Here is a 21,066-nt window from a genome sequence, read left to right on the forward strand (position 1 = left end):
CAACGAAAGGAATAAGATGAACATCAGGCACCGCGCTATTTTAGTCCTGCAGCTCAGTGGTCAGTGAACTCACCTCACAAGCGAGAGGATTTGGGTTCTTTTTCCTTGCAGGACAGGGAGAAAACTTACGCAAGTTTCCTTGTGCAATTTCCAAAAGCGTTTCGCTCAACAGACATCTCGTTTAGGTTAAGGCGTTTTACCAAATGTAAGATTTAGTGTCATTAACATTTCATTCCTAACATCTCAATCCCAACCCCAGGTCGAGCGATCAGCCGGGACTGCCAAACAAAATGAGCCGTCCTACAGATTATAGAACGTCTATATCAGTTTTAGTCTCCGTTGCGCATTTCACAGCCTCACCTGAAATAAAACTCAACACCAGAAGGTATTCGATGAACAGCCGCATTGTCGTTCTTCAGCAAAATGCCTTTGCCATCAGAGTCTGTTGATGGAAAGTGTTTGTTGAGGATTACGAGTTTGAACATCACATCCGTGACCCCACAGCAGCGTTTCCTTAACACACCGACCCCGTGGCATTGTCGCGCTGCTAAATGTGGGCGTTGGGCTTCACTCATTTACAAGCTCAACGATTTCAGAGCAACCATAAGATGATGTCAAAGCTCCTGTGAATAAAATTTTGGTGNAAAAAATCATAATAATCCTTGCATTTGGTAAATCGTCGTCAATTACAAAAATAAACAGCTATACGTAGCGTATATGACGTTGTTCGGACGTCCCTGGTGGCTGGACAGTGAAGGGGTTTGTACTAAGGATTAGAAAAGGGAGAAAGCATGGTGGGCGGAGGAGGGATTATCACTGAAGACTCGGTTGAGAAGGATGGTCTTCTTGAATGGCGCAAGGGGACACAAATTTTTGTTAGATGTTATAGATCCTACTCCACCTTTAAATGTTACCGTAGTGCTGCCACCCAACCACAGCGATCTCAACAAACACTACCAGCCCGGAGACTCACTTCCATCTGCAAGGATATCGCTAAATGTTTCGAGTCGTTCCGTCGGATATTTAACATCCACCTGAACAGACATGGATTAAGTGACCAACATTATTTTTTGAAGCGAATATTACAAACCGAGAAAACCGATCCAAGAATCCATTTACAATCGGGTTACTAGTCACCGCTAGGTAAATAGAGAAGTGTGTATGGATTGAGGAAAATTGTCTAAGGTATCATCCGGCCCTTGATGGAACTAGGGACCTCTCGTTTGTGAGGGGAATGCTGTTCCTACTCCGCCATAACGTTCCGTTTAGTAAAGCATAGAGTCATGATCCGTATTTATTTTATCTGCAAACCGAAGTAAATGAATCTCAGCTGCAACTGCAACTCTTCATTAATTGCTGTCTGAATTATTTGTGACAATTAATGATGTGAGAGTTTAGCTGACAAGTTGATGTGAACTGAATGTGGTTTCCTCTGAGTCTCGCTACAGACATGTCTGCTCGCCACAGTGCCTCAAGGCCTGACCAAGGTTCCCCACACACTTCAACAGACAGAACATCCCATGCACGAAGTGAAGGCAGTTTTTGTACGAGACTTGCAGCGCAGCCTATCACTGTGGTGAGACTAAAGGCAGAGTAATACACAGCGCTGTCACACACCACCAGCTCAGACTTCTGTATTAAACAAGGAAAAGCACAACAATATATTACTTAATCTAGGCCTGAAAGGAAACGAGTTATGCATTTGATATTTGTTTATAATTACATCATAACCTGTATATTTTATAGAGCACATTATCACGGTGTTGAGACGTCGGTGTGCGCTATACAGAATGTTCTATCCAGTTAATTTCTCTCGATTTTTGTGAGCGACATTGGGCACAGCAGTTTCACAGGAACAGTTGTGGAATGAGTTAGCAAATTATTATTTACAGACAAGTAATGGTTATTCCCCGCGAAAAAGTGATCCGACTAACGACTCAAAACGAATGAATGGAGAAATTGATATTTGGAAGATTAATTGCTCAGTTTTTTAAAGTATCCGGTTCCTGCTTCCTGCAAGGTATAGAGAGGCGTTTCTGTGGATTGAAGAAATTTGCCTTAGATTTCTCCTGCTGGGGAATCGATCCCAGCTCCTCTTGCGAGCCGGAAGCTCCAACTACTGAGATATAGGTTTCACTCCAACATTTATTGTTTAAATGGAGATTAGCATCATCACCAACACTGAATTAGCTCAATAGGGCCTCACCTGATATAAAGGTTCCCAGCACAAGACAGATAGCAAACAGCCTCATTGCTGCTCTTCAGTCTGTGTGGTTGTGTTTGTGCCATCAGTTTGCTGATAACCCGCAGTGATTGTCGGCTTTTGCGGAGCCACCGTCTCACATCACATCATTGGCATCTCCGCCGCGTTTCAACACAACAACCAATTGCTTTTATACAGTGGATTTCACAAGGCACTGGGGGCAAGGAACCACTCAGCTCCGGGTAACACTGTAAGCCAATGCCCTAAGGTACAGTGATCATTAAAATAATATCATAACAATCTTTGCGTTCGATGTAGGGACTCACCAAATTTTCCAGGTATCTCAAAGCGCTTCACAGCATCTGTGATCAGGTGCAGTGACTCTATATTTTGTGAGCGAGATGCGGCAGGTTATTTTATTGAAGGTATTATTATCGGCGGAAAGCAGTTCCCCAATCAGGTTCCTACCTACTGATAAGTAAACATTGGCGTGTACAGTTAGGAGGCTTGCCCAACATTTCTCCCTGCCGAGAGTCGAACCCACTTCTCTCGCTTGCGATGCATGCAAGTTCACCACGGTTATGGCAAGAATATGACATCGTGGGATCAATTAATTGTTTGTGTTACAATCAGAATTGCTGTTAATGTTATGTTCTCTTTGTGTCTTTTTCTCGTCTCCTTTCCCACAGGAAATCGCTGCTGCGGCCAAGAAAGACAGAAGCACAAACCCACTAATGGCTGTTAGTTTTTGAACGAGTCTCTGACTGGTACCCATCACTGTGTGGTTGGAGAGCACAGTAATACACAGCGCTGTCAGACAGCTCCAACAGGGAGATGGTTAAACTGCTGAATTTTGTCGAGGTTTGGAGCTCAACAGAGAACCGCTTTTCAGCAAAGTCTGCTTTATATTTATCACAAACAGAACCCTTTTTAAGCGCATAATGTGGTTGTGTTTCTTGTTGTTCCCGATACCAGTGTAAATAGTAGTCGCTCAGAGAAGTATCATAATGGCATTCCATGGTCACACTTCCTCCTTCTTTCCCAGTCACTAAAGTCACCTTCTGTGTCACAGAGTCTCCTTTGGTCAGGCCTGAAAGACCAGAACATGGAATTATCTCGTTGAGTCGTTAGTGCGCTCGCCTCGCAATTGAGAGGCCTCGGGGTCGATTCCCGGAGTGAACAGGTCAAAACCTAAAGAAAGTTTACTTGATGCATATATTTAAGTTTACCCAACTGTCAGAAGAAGCGTTGTTGTTTGTCCGATAACAGATCGCATTCCGGGGATAATAATCCCTTCAAATTAATAACAATAACATTGTGGTCAGTCAATTCATGTCTGTTTGTGTTACATGGCTGTAAACTATTGGCCGCTGCGTTTCACACACAAAATACACAGTCACTGCACTTTGTAGTGTATTACGTGAAGTGCTATGAGCCGTCTCGATGTCAAATTGAATCGTTACATCAAATGCAAGGAATAATATTATAATGCTTAACATATTGAGGATAAAAGAGAAACCGATTCAATAAAAGTCATCATGGAAAATAATTGAAGCGTTTACTGTTGTTGCAACGAATTACCTATTGAAATGGCAGCCAGAGCCAGAAACACACAGGCTTCTGCGATGTCCATCACTCACTCCCCAGCTGAGCTCTTTTGTTGGTAAGATGTTGGTTTAGATCTGGAACTTACAGCACTGAGACAGGTGCCACTTGATCGCCATGACCTCACTTCCTAATCGTGTGATGTGAAGACCTCCTGGTCATTGTGGGAGGGAAGTTAAAGTGTCACAGTTTATCCTCTGGGGGTGAGGGGAAGGGGGCAATATGTCTCTTTCGAACCAATTCAGTTTGGTCACAGGCTTGGTCATAAAATGTGGATGAGATTTGCAGTTTTCCAGGATAAATCAGATGTAGGAAGGGACAACAACCTAGAGAGATTGGGAGGTTAGGGTGAGCATCTTGAATTGGTACTCTGCCCCCAACCTCTCGAACTGCATCCCGTAGTCACTCCACCTCGGCCTCTCTTTTCCGTGCTTCAAGACCAATATCAAGACCACCCTCTCCACAGAGCTTTCATCACTCTGCGTCCACATTTGCCCTTCAACCTCCCCAATCCCTATCCCCAGTTCGGTTCCGAAACGCTGATTGTCCAGCACCTTGAGACGACCTCCAGACGTATAAACCGCTATACTAATGTAATGTTGTTATTTTTCTGGAGACGTCTCAAATAACTTTACCGACTATACTGCAAAGGTTACTGTCTGGAAAACAGACTTGTGGGTTCTGAATTCATCACAGAGGTTTCTTGGGACAATACCAAGGAAATATTTAAAGGTTAGGGGGAGCAACTTCTAATCGATCTTCTGGGTACAGTTTTTATTGTCTGGGAGCAAGATTCGTGTATTCGTGTGTGGGAGACTCACAGTATACAGATCTCTGGACAGTCAGCAATTTGCGAAGTGAAGAAGTAGATCATAAAGTGAGTAGACAGTTGATGTAATCTGGCGTGCGTATGATGAACGCAATGATTTAGATGAAGCATCATGGATCCATACAGTCTAGCCTAATGGAGTAAAGGTTTCCTTTGTATCATCATTGCTGAGGTGACAATCTGCCTCTGTTGGTGATAATTACTCTTATGATTCAGAATGTTGTTGTCTCTGGATCCACTTCGACAGTTTGAGCTCATTACGTAATTTTTGCACAATATGTGTATGAAGTACGTTCTGAAAGTTTTATTGCTGCTGAAATTAATTTGTTTGCTGGCACCTACAAAGCGAACGGAAATATATTGAGTGCTAGGAAGATTATTATTATTATCGCTGTCCAGATCTGTTTGGATTTGCGAACATGGCAGGCAATATGTATCTAAGTTAGTTCTTCATTTCCAAAATTAAACCAATATCGGTCAGTTTTAATCTCCTTCCAAAATTAAACCAAAACTACTGACCATGTTAATCTCAGCAACATATAAATCATGTATTAACTCAGCGGGATCAACATAAGCGTGTCTACTTTTTGGAGAGATAGGCAATACAATAGAAAACGTGACACAGAAAAAGCTTCTTGATAAACCTAAGCCTTTTGTTATTGATGCTTTAGAAAAAACGTTTTGTAATTCAGCTAGAGCAACATTAGTGTGTATGAGGGAGCCAATGTCAACTGTAAGAGGAAGCACCTGTTACTGCTGCCTAGCTAGTTAGTTACGGAAAGCAACGTGGCAAGTTATGTAAGTCGAATTTATGTGAAATAAGATTTGGTGCAACATCTGCTGTTGGACTGCTGCTACAGTACGTGTAAAATTTCAGAGTGCTAATAGCAAATTACTTTCGGCCGTCTTACCTTTCCTTGTCCTAACTCATCCAGTGGAAATGTTTGCCTTAGTGTCAGAGCTTCCTGGAACATCCGTCTCCAGTCTCATTCATATCATCTAACTGTGACTTATCTGTGCTTAAGTTGCTCGCCCATGTTAATTTAATATAACACATTTTGTTTTTTAAATGACTGTTTTAGTGACACTGCTGCATACAATTGGCTTCCGCTTTTAGCCTACAGAAATGGCAGACAATTCACTTACACTGTAAGCTGTGAAGCTCTTTGAGACGTCTCGTTCACCCATTCATATTGCTGACCTTCGGAACACTATAAACATTTATTCAGTGTGTTCTTTGTTTCCAGGCATTGATTTTACCTGATATAGCTGCACAACATGAATCAAGTTCATCTGTTATCCACACATCACAAGTACAGCTTTCTGAGTGTCACGTTTTGATCAGAGATCATAGAAACTTGAAAGTCTGTGTGTTTGAAAGGCACATCAATGAGACACGATTAATTGCAACGATTCTGAATGTGATTAATATGTTGATACCTCGCACTGTATACCACACGCCAATCATTCCAGTTCACGCCAGGCTCCACTGACACCCTTTGAATTAACTGATTGATTTCAAGATCCTCATATCCGTCTTCACTCCCTTCATGCCCTGGCATTTACCGAGATGTCTGAACAGATATAATTGCTGTTTAGTTGGTCGATCGATGCAATGACTCCCCCTCGCGGTTTAGCTTCAAGTTGAAGTTTTTGTACGGAGCCGCCATAGCACGGCAGCAGTGTGGGCTCCTTGGCGCAGTAATACACGGCACTGTCAGTCATCAGGACTGTGTCTATACTCAGTTCAAATTCTTCACTCGTTTTATCGACAGTGGAGTAAAATCGGTTTGGAAAGTCAGGATTATTCTTATCCTTTCCTCCAAAAGACCGAAGTATGTAGACAAGAACGTTCCTGGAAGCTTTTCTGTACCAGTAGAGATAGGAGGCATCACTGACTTTCTTTAAACTGCAGTATATTTTGACATCTTCTCCCACTTGAGCCAATATTTCATCAGTCGATTGTTTACCAGGGTCTTGCAGGCTGATTCCTGTGATAAAAATCAATACATTTGTAGTGGGATAAGTTTCCGTTTGCGGAATCCTTTCGGGTATTGGTTAAAACACTCGACTCGCATGCAAGAGGAACCAAGCAGGTCGTAAACTTAGGCAACTTTCCTTACTCAACATGTCAGTCGATAGTTGCATGAATTTACAAGCGATAATAATCTGTTCAACAAGAAAAGTGAATAATAATACATATTGGTCACTCTATCCTTCGACTGTTTGGAGGGATCGGCTGTGCCAATTTGCTGCCATGTTTGACCCACAACATACACATTCAGCTCATTTTTCCGAGTATAACGTGAAGCACTTCGAGACGTCTCAAATACATCAAAAGGCGTTATATCAAAGGCACGGTTTAATACTATTATCGAAATTGTATCAAATGCATGAATATTATTTTGATATCAAATGCATAGATATTACTATATTTTTTCAAAACATAACATAAGTTATTTAACACCGAAAAAGGCATAAAACGTGACGTACGGCAAAGTAAGATGAGAGTTATTGAGAGCACAGCGCACATCTCCCACATGAGCATCCTGATCCCTGTCAGAATCGAGATAAGGCGCTGTATCAAATGACAACGATTGGTATTGTTTTACGTGTCAGAGAAGGTTGGACGCGGTATTCACTGGAAGCCCCTGAGTGTGTGCAGGTGGTTAGACTGTGGCCTAATGTGTATTGGCTTCACATCCCCTGGGGCAGGTGTCAATTTGGTAACGAGAGGAAACGAGATATTGAGAGGGTTCAAAGCGACAGGGAAGAGCCAGGTGATGTCAGCAGTTACTCAGATTTCTCTGCCCCAGTTAGTTGCAAGTTTCCTTCCTCCCACTTTCTGCTCTATGCATCTGTATTACAGATATTTGGGTACAAAATACAGTTTTCCAGCATAATTCATGTGTACAAGTTATTGTATTATAAGGTGCATTTTCTCAGTGTTTCATGTATTAATATATATTTTTTATAAACTCTGTGTCTGACACATAGGGAAACTCATCACCATTTTTATGAGTTCGCAAACCAGACTGAGACAAACAATATAAAGCTTATATTTGATATGGTGCGTTGTCACGTCTCGGAGTCTTCTCAAAGCACTTCACATGAAATTCTGCAAACTGCAGTAACTGTATGATTCGTGGAAAAAAGCTTGGCGGCCAATTGCACCGAAGGTCAAAAATAATTAATAGTAATCATTGCAGTTGAGATATCACCTTAATAAATCTTCGTGACGGCTGAAAGCGTTTCACAGAATACTTTTCAATGGGAGTTGACTGCACTGTTGTGTAATGTGGCGGCAGTGTTACCCGTCTCTGAAGCGAGAGGACTTGGGTTCGCTTTCACGGGTAACATTCCTTCATGATCAACAATAAATCGGTTAGTAATGAACGACTGTTCCTGGGCACTGTGCGCAGTTGGCTGCCATACTTCTACCACAAAACAAACAGTCAGTTCACTTTGCAGTATATTCTGTGAAGAATTTTACAATGCATCGAAGAAGAGTTAATGCGCTTCATCAATTTCAAGGTTTATTGTTATTACATAAAAGCTTTATTAGTGTTTTGTTTGAAGCAAAGTCGCCCTCTCTTAGTATATTGGCAAAACAACTAGTACAGAGCTGCCATAGCACGGCAGCGGTGTGGGATCCATGGCGCAGTAACGCACGGCATTGTTATTGATGTGAAAATTCTCAGTTCAATGTCTTCACTCGTTTGTTGGACAGTGGAGGAAAATCGATCCGGGAAGTTAGGATTCCTTTCATCCTTTCCTCCAACAGAGAGAAGAATGTAAACAGGAGTGTTCCTGGAAGCAACTCTGTACCCATAGAGATTATAGGCATCACTCAATGTCTTGAATCTGTAGGATAATTTCACACCTTCTCGCTCTTTAGCGTATATTTCAGCAGTCGATTGTTTCGCAGGGTCTTCCAGGCTGATTCCTCCGATTAAAATGAATACTTATCGACTTGGATAAGTATATGTTGTCTGGATTCCTGTTGGTATTCGATAAAGTACTCGCTTCGCAAACGAGAGGCCACGGGCAGAGCGAAACCTCAGAGGGATCTCCTTAACCCTCACGCCTCTGCTTACTGAGCAGAAAGTAGAATCCTGATTGTTAGTCGATTGATCGATAATTTACCAGGGATAAATCCCTTCATCGATATCATGAATGGCCATATGTATTGGTCCCTCTATTCTTCGACTGTTTGTCGGACACTGCTGTGTAAATTGGCTGTCACGTTACTCCAGCAAAATGGAAAAACAATTCGCTTGACCTTAATATACCGTGAAGCGCTTTGAGACGTCTCAAAGACATGACACGCTGTTATACAAAATGCGTGGGTCATTATTATTATATGATGAAAAACATATGCAAAATATTTTGAAACGGAAAAGTAAGCTGAGAGTCATTGAGAAAAATAGCCCATATCTCCCACATGAGCATCCTGATCCCGAGTTTGCCATTAACTCCAAACATGTGACTGTTTATTGCGAAAGTTCATGATATCTGGATTGATGGCTATCTTTTTGGGTCTTTGGCACAGTCACTGCCGCGCACACCCAGAGCCCAGCCCACCCAGTCAATGTCCGGCCCAAACAGTGTCCCCCCCTCATTCAGCCAGTGCCCCGCCAACACAGTGCACCGCCCCGCTGAACCCGGGTCCACACGATGTCGAACGGTTACAATAACCCGGACAACGAGGCTTGGTATCTCTCCTGTTTGTGGCACATTTCGGCTGCTCTGTTTGTCCGCATAACACAACTCCACACACAATGGCGACAGTCAAAGTAATAATAACAATCGCATTTCAAACAGCAACAATATCAACCACAATTTGGGTTTGTATAGCGCCCTTCAGGCCGGACGGCGTCTCAGAGCGCTTCACAGTCACGGATCCCGGGGCCGAGTCACGGGGAGGTGGAGGAAGGTGAACAAAAAGGAGCGGTCGACAAGAAAGTTCTTCAGCGGCGACCTGCAAGTGGGAAGAGAGGGAACGGTGCGAAGGGAGAGAGGAAGGTTATTCCAGAGCCTCGGGGCGTATTGGCGGAAGGCACAGCCGCCGAATTTGAGAGGAGGACTCGGGGGACAAGGAGGAGGCCATACCCGGTGAAGCGAAGACAACGGGCGCTGTTGTGAGGAGAGAGGACGTCAGAGAAGTCGGGGTGGTGACCCACTAATGGTATTGGCTCGAAAGAAGTGATGCTTTAAAGATTTTTTTTAGGAAATATTACCGCAGGATAATCGATCCACCTAGTCACTGATATCCAGTTTCTTACTTACCCGAGTGTGTCAGAGGCGTGGGTGTGGAGTCAGAAAACGTGCCTTTGGTTTCGTCTTCCCCTATCCAGCCTGTGAATCGGACCCAGGTCCTTTCGCCTGTAAGGCGTGGGCTCTAATTAATATGATACAGGACTCCACGATGGGGAAAACGATAACAAAATTGAAAAAAAAGTAACACAGAATAAACCATGGAATATGAATGTTCAAAATAACCATAACTATATTTGATATATCGCCTTACAACGTTTTCGACAACTATCGAAGCGTTTCACAGAATGCACTGTCGACTGAATTTAATAACCGTTTTGTGGCCGAAACTTGTTAGAATTTTACGCCCAGCAGTACATTCGATTGAGTGACCACATGATTTGCTTATTTTCGGATTAATTCCCGGAAAAGCAACTTGCCAATCGGTTAACACTCGTTTTCCTACTTACTGCTGGGGAAAGAGAGGCGGATGTTCCCTTTGTACAAAGTGAAGGCAGTTTTTGTACGACACTTGCAGTGCAGTCTTTCACTGTGGTGAGGCTAAATGCACAGAAGTACACAGCGCTGTCAGACGCCACAAGCGCAGAGATGGATACACTGGTCATAGATTTGGAGTTCTGTTGTTGAGCATTGAAACGATTTTCAAATCCTTTTCCTTTGAATGGACTGTCGCTCCCAGAAGAATATCTCCGAACAGTAAACTCTGGCTGTTTGTATGGGTAATGTCGGTACCAGAACAGATAATATGGGCCTCCGGTAGTTGGATAGGTAAATTCGACAGACACAGTTTCTCCTTCTTTCTTAACCACCGTGGCATGTTTCAGACTCACTGTGTCCCCCCAACAGAGATCTGTAATAAACAAGGACGAACACGACAATATACTGTTCACACGCTTACTGAGTTTATTCAGCGCATTAGGGCGTCCTGCCCATGGGAATGGCGCTATTCGTCATTTTTTGGGCAAAATAAGGCAGCCATATGCGCAGAGGTGTCTCTGGCATTCACTCTTGCAATGAGTTACCTAATTATGAATTTATTTGATTGTTTTAAGGGTTTCTTGTCCCCGGAAAATTAATTCAAGCAACAAAGGTTTAAGTGAATACATTATTATTTGTAAGGAATTATTGCTTCTTTAGTTCAAACGGAGTTTATATATCAAACTTGTTCCTACTGACTGCTCGGCAAAAAGAGACGTGTGGAGCAAGGAAACTTGCCTAAGATTTCGCCTGGGAATCGACCTCTAATTGTCACGATATGAAGCCAATGCTCTAAATAACGAGCTACAGGCTTCTCTCCACCAGTTGTTGTAGAAATGGTACTGACAATCAGATGCAACACTGAATTTGCTCTCCACAACCTTACCTGACATAAAGGTTCCCAGCACAAGGCAGACAGCAAACAGCCTCATTGCTGTCCTTCAGCCTTTGTGGTTATGTCTGTGAAAAATGCTGATGATAACCCACACAGATCGTTGTTGATATCAATCTCACATCACTCTTTCGATATCTGATATGTATTTCCTTCACTGTGTTTGATCTACCCGGTGTCCGACACGTGAAGAAACCCACCGCCATGCTTAGCAGTCTATAAACCAAGCAGACACTTCCATCTATCCCACCTACAAGTGGAAATACCAGGGATAGAGTGTTGGAATGGGAATGGGCACTCCCTCTCTCTCCCTGGAGGAATGCATCCTGCTTAACCGATTCATTGATTCACCAGAGTTTCCGGCGAAGAGACAAGGCTTGGGGCAGCTCCTTATGCGTTGGGGTATCTGCTGGAATCTAACCAGCTAAAACCGCATTGATTGGCATTGAGAGCGAGGTCTGGCAAGCTTTCACCCTGCTTGTCCAGGTATGAATTTCCTACCATTGAGAGCTTTCGCTTGCAGGGAGAACAGTAGTTTTGAGATAGGATTCCCTGCCTCCTGTGACTGGTATGTCCTGTCCTGAGCTTCTCATGTGACTGTGTACTCACGAGCAATTCCTTGGAATACTGCGGACCCGCATCGTTCAGGAAGTGGGCGAGAGACCGCCCAAGAGGCCTGACACGATTCCCACAATCTATTGCCAGGCATTTGACAAACAACATATGCAGTAAAGTTACTCTAAAGTGTATCTTATGGATAAATCTTAAAGTCGAGATATGGCGCTGTTTCAAATGCAAGGATTATTATTATTATATTTCCGTTCCCAATACCACTAAATATACAGTTAACTTACTTCACAGTGTATCAAGTGAAAGGCGTTTAGACTTTTCAATGACGTGAAAAGACGCTGTAACAAATGCAAGGTTCATTATTATTATTACTGTTATTATTATTCATATTAATGTTGCTGTTAATGCTTTTATTATTACTATTTTCATTATAATTACTACATCTACTATTGATAACACTATCATTGTTATTAGCATTATTTTTGTTGATGTTGTTGTTATTAAGGCATCTTGGCGCCAAATCAGAACGTCGTGCTACTCCTTCACTTTCATGCTAGCAAATAATCAATAGAAAAGACAGGAAAAAGAGAAAGGAACGAACAACTGCACCTCTTAATCTGCACACGTCAAACCATATCACTCGGGAATGGGTTTCTTTTGGAACCCTATGCACGTTTTCATACCAGTTCAAAAGAGATAATCAAACGGCAGTCCCATTAAAGGGATAGTTTCATCGTGTTACCCAAGGTATACGCGAATAGAAAAATATTCCGAGTAACCATGGATTGATTGCAAATCACTTTTGGTTCTGAACCGTATGAATTCAATCGTGGATCTGTGGTGAAATCGAGCGGGAAGTAACGAAGTAAGCTTTGCAACTACATGTGGTAAGCGATATCGTTGAGCAACGGGCTTATCATAAGTATTGCAACACAGGAAAAATTACATTTGTGAAGCGCCTTACACCCAAGACGTGTCTGTATCTCACTGGTTAAAACATTCCACTCGCAAGCGAGAGACCTGGGTTCGCTTCACGGGCGGGAAGGCGAATCCTTGGGCAAGTTTCTTTACTCCACACACATGAACACACGACAGATAATAATCCATCATGGAAAAAAATAAGTCAACAAGACAAAAAATTATACTGGAGTAAAACAACCCACGCCCATTTGTGGGACACTACTGCGCGCATTTTCTTCACTTATTTCGCTCAGAAAAAAATCAGTCGCTACACTTGAGTGTTTATTCTGTGAAACGCTTTGAGACGTCTCGAAAACGTGAAAGGTCGGTCTGTCAAAACGAAATGGTTGTTATCATTCAGGTCTGGAGGACGTCCCAAAGCGCTGGACAGACAAGTATTTCTACTCGAGCTGGAGTTCTGGATCAAAGAGGGTGGAGGAGAGTAAGGGTATTAGTGTGCCTGAAGGCTCGTTCGAAGTGAAGGGATTTAAGACGCGCCTTGAAGTAGACAAGGGCGGGAGAGAGGCGAAGGGCATTGGGATGGAGATCTGTAGGTTAGTGGCAGAAAGTCTGAATACCCTGCCGCCGATGGTAGGACAGCTCGGGCGTGGGACATGGAGCAGACCGGAGCCTTCTGAGCGGAGGAAGCCGACAGATTTGAGCCTTGAAATTGAGGACGAGAATTTTTAATTCTGGGGGATAGGGAGCCAATCGAGCCGGGCAATGCTGGGTGTGAATGGGTCAAGCAGCTTTCTGGGGAAGAGGACAGGAGGTGCAGAACTCTGGAGATCTGCAGCTTTGTGATTGGAAGTGTTGGAAATATCGACTAGAAGGGAATTGGTGTGTCGAGCCTTGTCGAGCCTATTTCTACAGTTCCTCGCTTCGATTAAACTCATCAGTTTTAATCTCCTTCCCAAATTAAACGCAAAACAACTGATCATAATTGGCGTTTAAAAAATCTCACAAATGTATTATCGCATTGATATCAACTTGAGGGCGACTGCTTATTTGGGATGAAAACGATGAAATAGAAAAAGGGTCACACCAATTGTTTCTTGAGCAAACTAAGCCTTGTGTTATTCATGCTTAAGACACGGTTTGTACATTTCATCTGAAGCAGCACTAGTTTATGAGTGTACCAAAGTCAACCGTCACAGGAAGCACCTGTTATTGCTGCCAACGAAGTTAGTTACAGAAAGAAACTTGACAAGTTATGCAACTTGCAGTTCATGTTATGTGTGGCTTTAGTCCGCCATCTGCTGGTGGATTGCCTCTACAGCACGTCTTAACTGTCCAGGTCCGATCTGCTCCACCAGAAATTTATGTATTAGTCTCATTTCACTGCTCATTCCTCATAGTGTCTGAGCTTCACTGGAATTTTCGGCTCCAGTCAACTTCACAAACTCTTACTGTAACGATTCTCTGATTTTATTTGTTCCCACACTTTAATTTTATTCTTCGCTCTTTTCCTGTAGTCTTGAGTAATAAGTTTCTGAATATTGAGCAAGGATTGCACACTTACGCGGTAGAAAAAACACATGTATATTTATGGAGCTCCAGTCACATCAGGAGGATGCCCCAAGGCGCTGACTACACAATGTATAAAACACGAAATAATCTTCATATTTCTTCTTTGCATACATGAGTGTACTTTAATTACTGACGTGGACCAGCATGGACATTTGTTTAGTTAGTGCTTCGATTCCAGGCATTAATCGAATCTATTGTAACTGCTCAACCTGAAATGCTCTACCAGGTTCACCCATATGGTATCGTTTGCAAGGCGAATACTCTAACCCCGGAGCTACAGAACTCCAAACGGCAATTTTTGTAGGGTGGAAACGCTGATCTGTGCCTTAGCGCACAGTAATACCCAGCGGCATCGTATCTGCTGGCGTTTGGGAGCCAGTGGATCTGGGCTCGTATGGAGGCATAGACTCTTGATTCACCAAAAAAGAATTTACTTCACAGAATTATCCATGAAGCGCTTTGAGACGTCTCGAAGTCGTCATGCAGTGCTATAGAAAATGCAAGGATTATTGTCATTATTGTGAATGCATTCATTTGGTTGAAGTTGAACCATGCAGCCCAGCCATAAGCAATACATGTTTACTTTCTATCATGAAGGCTTGGGTGGCAACCTGCCTCTCTTGATATTACTTTCTCTTAGGTGTCAGAATGTTTTTCGTTCAGGATCCCATTCTGCACCATGATCTCACAGTCTGGACTGCAATTCTTATTCAGGCAGTTTGAGGGTTGTAGTATTAATTAGCTCCAGATAAAAGCCACCGCTCGCTTCAGGAATATCTGTGGGGAAATAAATTTATGAAGATTGCCTGTTGTGATTGCCCACAAAATAACTCCATCTGTTTTTGACAGCAGCTGGTTTCATCATTTTGGTTACACGTGCAACACGAAAGGCACTATATCAACGGCAAGAATTGTTATTATTATAGTTACTGTCAAGTCCTGTTTGGAATTGAGTGCAGAGTCAGGGAATGTCCATCTAAGATAGTTCTTCATATCCTAAATAAAAAGAAACCATGTCAGTTTTAATCTCCTTACCAAAGTAAACCAAAACAAATCACTTAACAAAACATGGCACATGTATTACGGCAGTGAGATCCAGTTAAGGGCTTCGGCTTAATTGGGAGAAAGTTAATAACATTAAAAATAATACAATTAAAGTGCTTCTTGAGCTACCCACTGCCATGCTTTGGACATATCTCTGTACATGACAGTTGAAGCAGCAAACGGTTTTGTGAGGGGACTATGGCAACAGTCAAAGGAAGCACCTGTTATTGCAGCCAAGTAAGACAGTTACAAAAAGAAACGTGGCAAGTTTTGTAAGTTGCAGCTTATGAAATATGCGTGTTTAGTGACTCATCTTCTTGTTAGACGTAGCTACGGCAGTTGTACAACTGGAACCATTTGAAAGCAAATTGATCTCATCCCCACTTTAATTTCCCGGTTGTGAATGGCGATATAAAAATGAAAGTTGTTGTTTTTCATGCTTTCCTACATACTGAAGCAGCACAGAAAGACATGCACGTGTATCGAGACTCACATGAAAGCGAGACGTTTAAAATTATTTCAGTGACTATATCTTGATTGTATTTAATAATAATAGTAATTGCATTCTTGCGGATGTTATAGCGCCTTACCACGTATTCGAGACGTTGCTATTCTTCGTAAAATACGCTGCAAATTAATCGATTCACACAGTGTGGGTGAAAAGCGGAAGCTAATTTCCGCACATCAGTGCACCAATGGATTGAGTGACAAATATATTATTATTATTTTGAAGGAAATATTACCACTGGAAAGAACCGACAATCGACTAAAAAGCGGTTTACTACTGACAGCTACCTAAACAGAGACGAGTGTGTGGAGTAAGGAAACTTGCTCAATGATTCGTTCCTCTGGCAATTTAACCCACGACTCTCGATTGCGAGGCGAGTGCTGTAACCTCTCAGCTACAGGAACCCACACCGCAGTTTTTGTAGGGCGCAATCGCTGATCTGTGCCTCTGTGGGGCTCAGTGCACAGTAGTACCCCGCGGAGTCTGCAACTCTCACTTGTAATACTTTCAATTGGACGGTTCTGCCCATTTCATCCACATTCGCTGAGAAACGTTCTTTTGCAAAGTCTGCATTTTGCTTGATCCTGTTGTTGGAGGATGTGCTGAGGATAAATTCTGGAGATTTGTTGGGAAAGTGACGGTACCAGAACAGATAGTTATTGGTGGTACTTGCAGCTGTATAATTACACTGCAGATAAATAAACTCCCCTTCATTCGCTGTCACAGTAGATTGCAGCTGTGTCACTGAATCTCCTCCACAATGTCCTGGGAACACACACACATCAGCGATCAACAGCAATAATAATATTTGTATTAGTACTTGGATTCGATATAGACGCAAGTCGCACAGTTTATCTCCATATCCCTTAATCCTTCTATCCTTTAGAAACCTATCAATCTCTGTCTTGAACCTGTACATGGACTGAGCATCCGCAGCCTTTTGTGGTAGAGAATTTCATAAAAGCCATAAATAAAACATAAACATTTGATAATATATGCAGGAAACAGACGGGTAGAGTTAGGTTATGGTTTACCTGATAGGGTAATGATCACTGCCACCACAGAGATGTACATCGTCATATGTATTTAGTGGCACAGAGCGTTGAGGGAAGGTTGATGGTGTTGTTGGAAAATGTTGGCTGGGAGGCTGTAAGATACCGTGTGGAGGAATGAACAGACAAGAACCAACAGAAGTTACTCTTTACTGTGAGTGAGCAGGTCTGAGGGTTATGCCCAAACCTTGTGTCTGTGTCATTATGCGTCATTTTCTCTGCTCTGCCATATCGCCCCTCATTGGTTCTCTCCAATCACTGATATATCTTTGTTCAATCGGCTGCCTGAAACCTGCAACAAATTACACCCATTTTTAAGTTTATCAAAAGCTCAAACATGAGATGAGGATATATATGCCATCTGTGGAGTTCTGTAGCTCACAGATTAAAGCCCTCGCCACACACCGAGAGATATCGGTTCGATTGTTGTTTAAATTTCCTTACTCCACCCTCAACACTGTTTACCGCCTAGTAGGCAGGAATCTGTTAGTTAGTCGATTGCTGATTTACTTTCTGGGTATAAATATCCTGTTTCCCCTTCAAAATGCACAGCCAATATAATTTAGAGTATATTCGGTGAAGCATATTGAGACATCTCAGAGGCGAAATTATTCGCTCTATTCAATGTCAAGGTTTATTGCAACATAGATAATCAAAAGAAGGCAGGACGGGGTATTCAGTGGAAGCCACTGAGTGTGTGCAGATGGCAAGACAATGACCTAATATGTGTTGGCTTCACATCCCCGGGGGCAGCTGTCAATTTGGTAACGAAGTGAAACGAGGCATTGAGAGGGTTCAAAGCGAAAGGGTAGGAGCCATGTTACGTCAGCAGTTTCTCAGCTTTCTTTTCCCCAATTAGTTGAGAGCTTTCTTCTTGCCACTCTTCGCTCAAGGCTTCTGGGTTACAACAGTTTGGGTACAAAACACAAGTTTCCTAGCATAATTCAATTCTAAAAGTTACTGTGTTGTAAGGTTTATTTCGCTGAATGATTCTTCACAGATTCACATTTATTTTTCTTAACCGGTGTCTGACCCATGTGGGGACACCCATAGCCATTCTTTTTTTAATATCCAAACCAACTTGTGTGTTATAATAATCGCCAATGCCTTTCATATCAAACCTGATCACTTTTTCGAGTAGTCTATACGAACTTCGCAGGAAACAGTGTATCGACAGTGTATTTTGTAGACAACAACTTGTAGCTACGTGCACACAGCAGTGTCGCGCAAACAGTCTTCGATCGAGTGATCAACTTTTATAATCGACTAAAAGCGATTATCCAAACTCCTATCAACCGGGTTCCCATTTCCGGCTCAGTAAAGCAATACAGATATAATAAACCTTGCATTTGATACAGTCCTTGGTCACGTCTTCGTGACATTATGCAGCATTTCGTAGGTTGTACTGTGTAGGGAATTGACTGTGTCTGTTATGGGATAAATACGGCAAATGCACACAGCAATGTTCCACATACTCTTGTGGAATGAAGTGAATTTCTCTTTTCTTTTTAAAGCAATTATTAATCCCGGAAAAGCGATCTGCCAGTCAACTAACAGCCATGTTGCTACACACTGCGCGGTAAACAGACGTGTGTGCAGTAACAAAAGTAGCACAACATTTTGCCCGAAAGGAAACCGAACCCAGGTCCTCACGCTTGCGAGGCTAGAGCTCAAAATATTGAGCTACAGTAAACCAAACAAGTTTTTGTACAGGTCCCTCTTAGACACACAGCACTGTGCCCTCCGCACAAAAGTAAATGGCGGTGTCTGATAGTCGCACATCTTCGATGGTTAGCGTGCAGTTTTTCTGTTTTCGATCAGCCAAAGCTCTTATCCTGTCCTTCATATTTACGTCACTTTTTCCCAAAACCAAGAACCGAAAGGAGCCGTTTCCATAATGTTTGTACCAGTGAAAGACAGGGTTGGTCACAGGTGGCGTTGCATTCCAAACAACCATTTCCATTTTCATTCACTGTCACGGCCTGAGGTGTCTGTGCGACATCGCTTGCGGCCAAGACACCAGGAAAGCAAGCAGAAATGGACATTATTGAAAAGGAATTCGGAAAATATCTGCCAAGACAATTTGTTAACATTTAGCAGGGAGAAAAAGCACTTGCTTGAAAACCATCATAATCTACTTACACGGCAGAAATATTATTAGATTCAAAGTAATATACTTTGCATTGTAATTCTGCTTCATTCTCAACAGCCGTGTCCATTCACGTCCATATCTTCTGTTGAAATGCAAAGATAAATTATCTAAACGTAGCGTCTGGTTGATAAACGTTTGTCGTTTGGATGAGTTGTCCCTTAGTTCCGCGTTATTATCTTGTCTCTATTCATCGCTGGAGGTGTATTGCGACTCCTCCTACCGTTTATGTACAGATTCACTTCGTCTCGCTGTGGCAAAGCAGAGTCGTATATGAAAGACATAGTGTTGAGACCGAGTTACAATGACGGAAATGATACTTTCGAATTGTTTCACAGAATATACTGTAAAATTGATTGACAGTGTAATTCTAGAGCGAAGCCAATTGGGAACGATTGTATCGCACAAAGAATCGTGGATTGAATAACCAATTTATTATTTTTTTTCAAAGAATTCTAAAAGCGATCCGCCAACCGACTATTGAACATGTTCGTCCTAATCTGAGTGCTACACAGTGGTGTGTGGAGCAAGGAAACCTGCCCAAAATTTCGCGCTGACGAGAATGGAAACGACATCTCCTGCTTGCGAGGTGTGGGCTCTATAAACGGAGATATTGGATTCAGGTGTCCTGAGCAAAGACTTCGATAAGTCGAATACTTGCAGGAACAGCAAATGAGAGAACTGATGGTGAAGGGAATGAGATAGATATGTCCTCAAGATTGTGCAGTGAACAAGTGTAGAATTTTTAGGATATAAGAAAGTGCTTCCCCGGGAACTGTGAAACCAGAAGTGTCAGAGAATCCTGATGCACCATTACATGGTGCGGACTGATCACCTACAATTTGTAATGAACTTTGATTCCAATACTGCAGCTTTCGAGAACATCTTTTGTTCAGAATGGGAAGTATGAACCAAGGAACGGGACTAGGTTGGCAACTTCCTGAAAACCATTCGAAGTGAGTCCTGGAATATGGCTTATTGAACCATTTCCATCTGCTTTCCAGCCAGTGATGTCTGGTCAAAATAATAGCGCACCAACGCATCCAGTAGTCAGAAACAGCAATACCTTGTTTAAGCTGGTCCCAAAGTAATAATATTTATCCCAATGTTAATGTTTTCATTTGATACAAAGTCTTATCATGCCAATGGGACGACTCTAAGCGCTTCGCAGGCCATGTTGCACAGTGTAGTGACTGTAGTTTTGGGGTGCATAATGTGGTAGTCTGTTGCACACAAACATTGTTGTTTGTATTATGTTTCAATGCATTATTAATCGAGGAAAGGCGATCAGCCAATCGACTAACAACCGTGTTCCAACTTCTGCTAGGTATACAGAGGCATGTGTGTGGAGCAAAGAAACGTACGCAACGTTTACTTCCGACCAAGAATCGGACCACGGTCTTCTCGCTTGCGAAGTGAATATCTAACTAACACACTAATGGATCTCGATATATTCCACTAATTTATTTCAATGATCACGTTTTAAGCGTTGGTGGCTTTATACAAATCATGAATTTCAAATCAAGCAATATTTCGCCATGTGCTTCGAAGCGGCTTGACAGGTTTTCCCTATATTTAAGCAGATATAAATGTTGTTTTATTTATGCGTTAATGCAACGTCGACCCCTCGCGTATAACAGCATATTAACCTGTTCAAGTTTTTGTACGGAGCGGCCATAGCACCGCGGCAGTGTGGGCTCCTTGGCGCAGTAATACACGGCACTGTCCCTGATCAGGACGGTGACAATACTCAGTTTGAAATCTTCATTACTTTTATCGACTTTGGAGGAAAATCGATCGGGGAAGTCAGGGCTCTTATTATCTTTCCCTGCAACAGACTGAAGTATGAAGACAGGAGCGTTCCTGGAAACTTGTCTGTACCAATAGAGATAGGAGGTATCACTGATTTTCTGCAAGGTGCAGGATAATTTCACATCTTTTCCCTCTTCAACTCTTATTTCAGCAATCGG

General features: G+C 42.5%; 2 gene segments (V, D, J or C); both read right to left on the reverse strand.

The window, feature by feature from the left end:
• Positions 1–2,934: 2,934 nt before the first annotated feature.
• LOC121851602 lies at positions 2,935–3,927 on the reverse strand. The segment is given in 2 exon segments: positions 2,935–3,293; positions 3,897–3,927. Coding segments are annotated over 2 exon segments (390 nt in total).
• A 12,362-nt stretch (positions 3,928–16,289) lies between these two features.
• LOC103191506 lies at positions 16,290–17,033 on the reverse strand. The segment is given in 2 exon segments: positions 16,290–16,660; positions 16,930–17,033. Coding segments are annotated over 2 exon segments (417 nt in total).
• Between the last annotated feature and the right edge of the window lie 4,033 nt (positions 17,034–21,066).

The sequence above is a fragment of the Callorhinchus milii genome, unplaced genomic scaffold (genome assembly GCF_018977255.1).
Source record: "Callorhinchus milii isolate IMCB2004 unplaced genomic scaffold, IMCB_Cmil_1.0 Scaffold69, whole genome shotgun sequence".
Taxonomy (NCBI): domain Eukaryota; kingdom Metazoa; phylum Chordata; class Chondrichthyes; order Chimaeriformes; family Callorhinchidae; genus Callorhinchus; species Callorhinchus milii.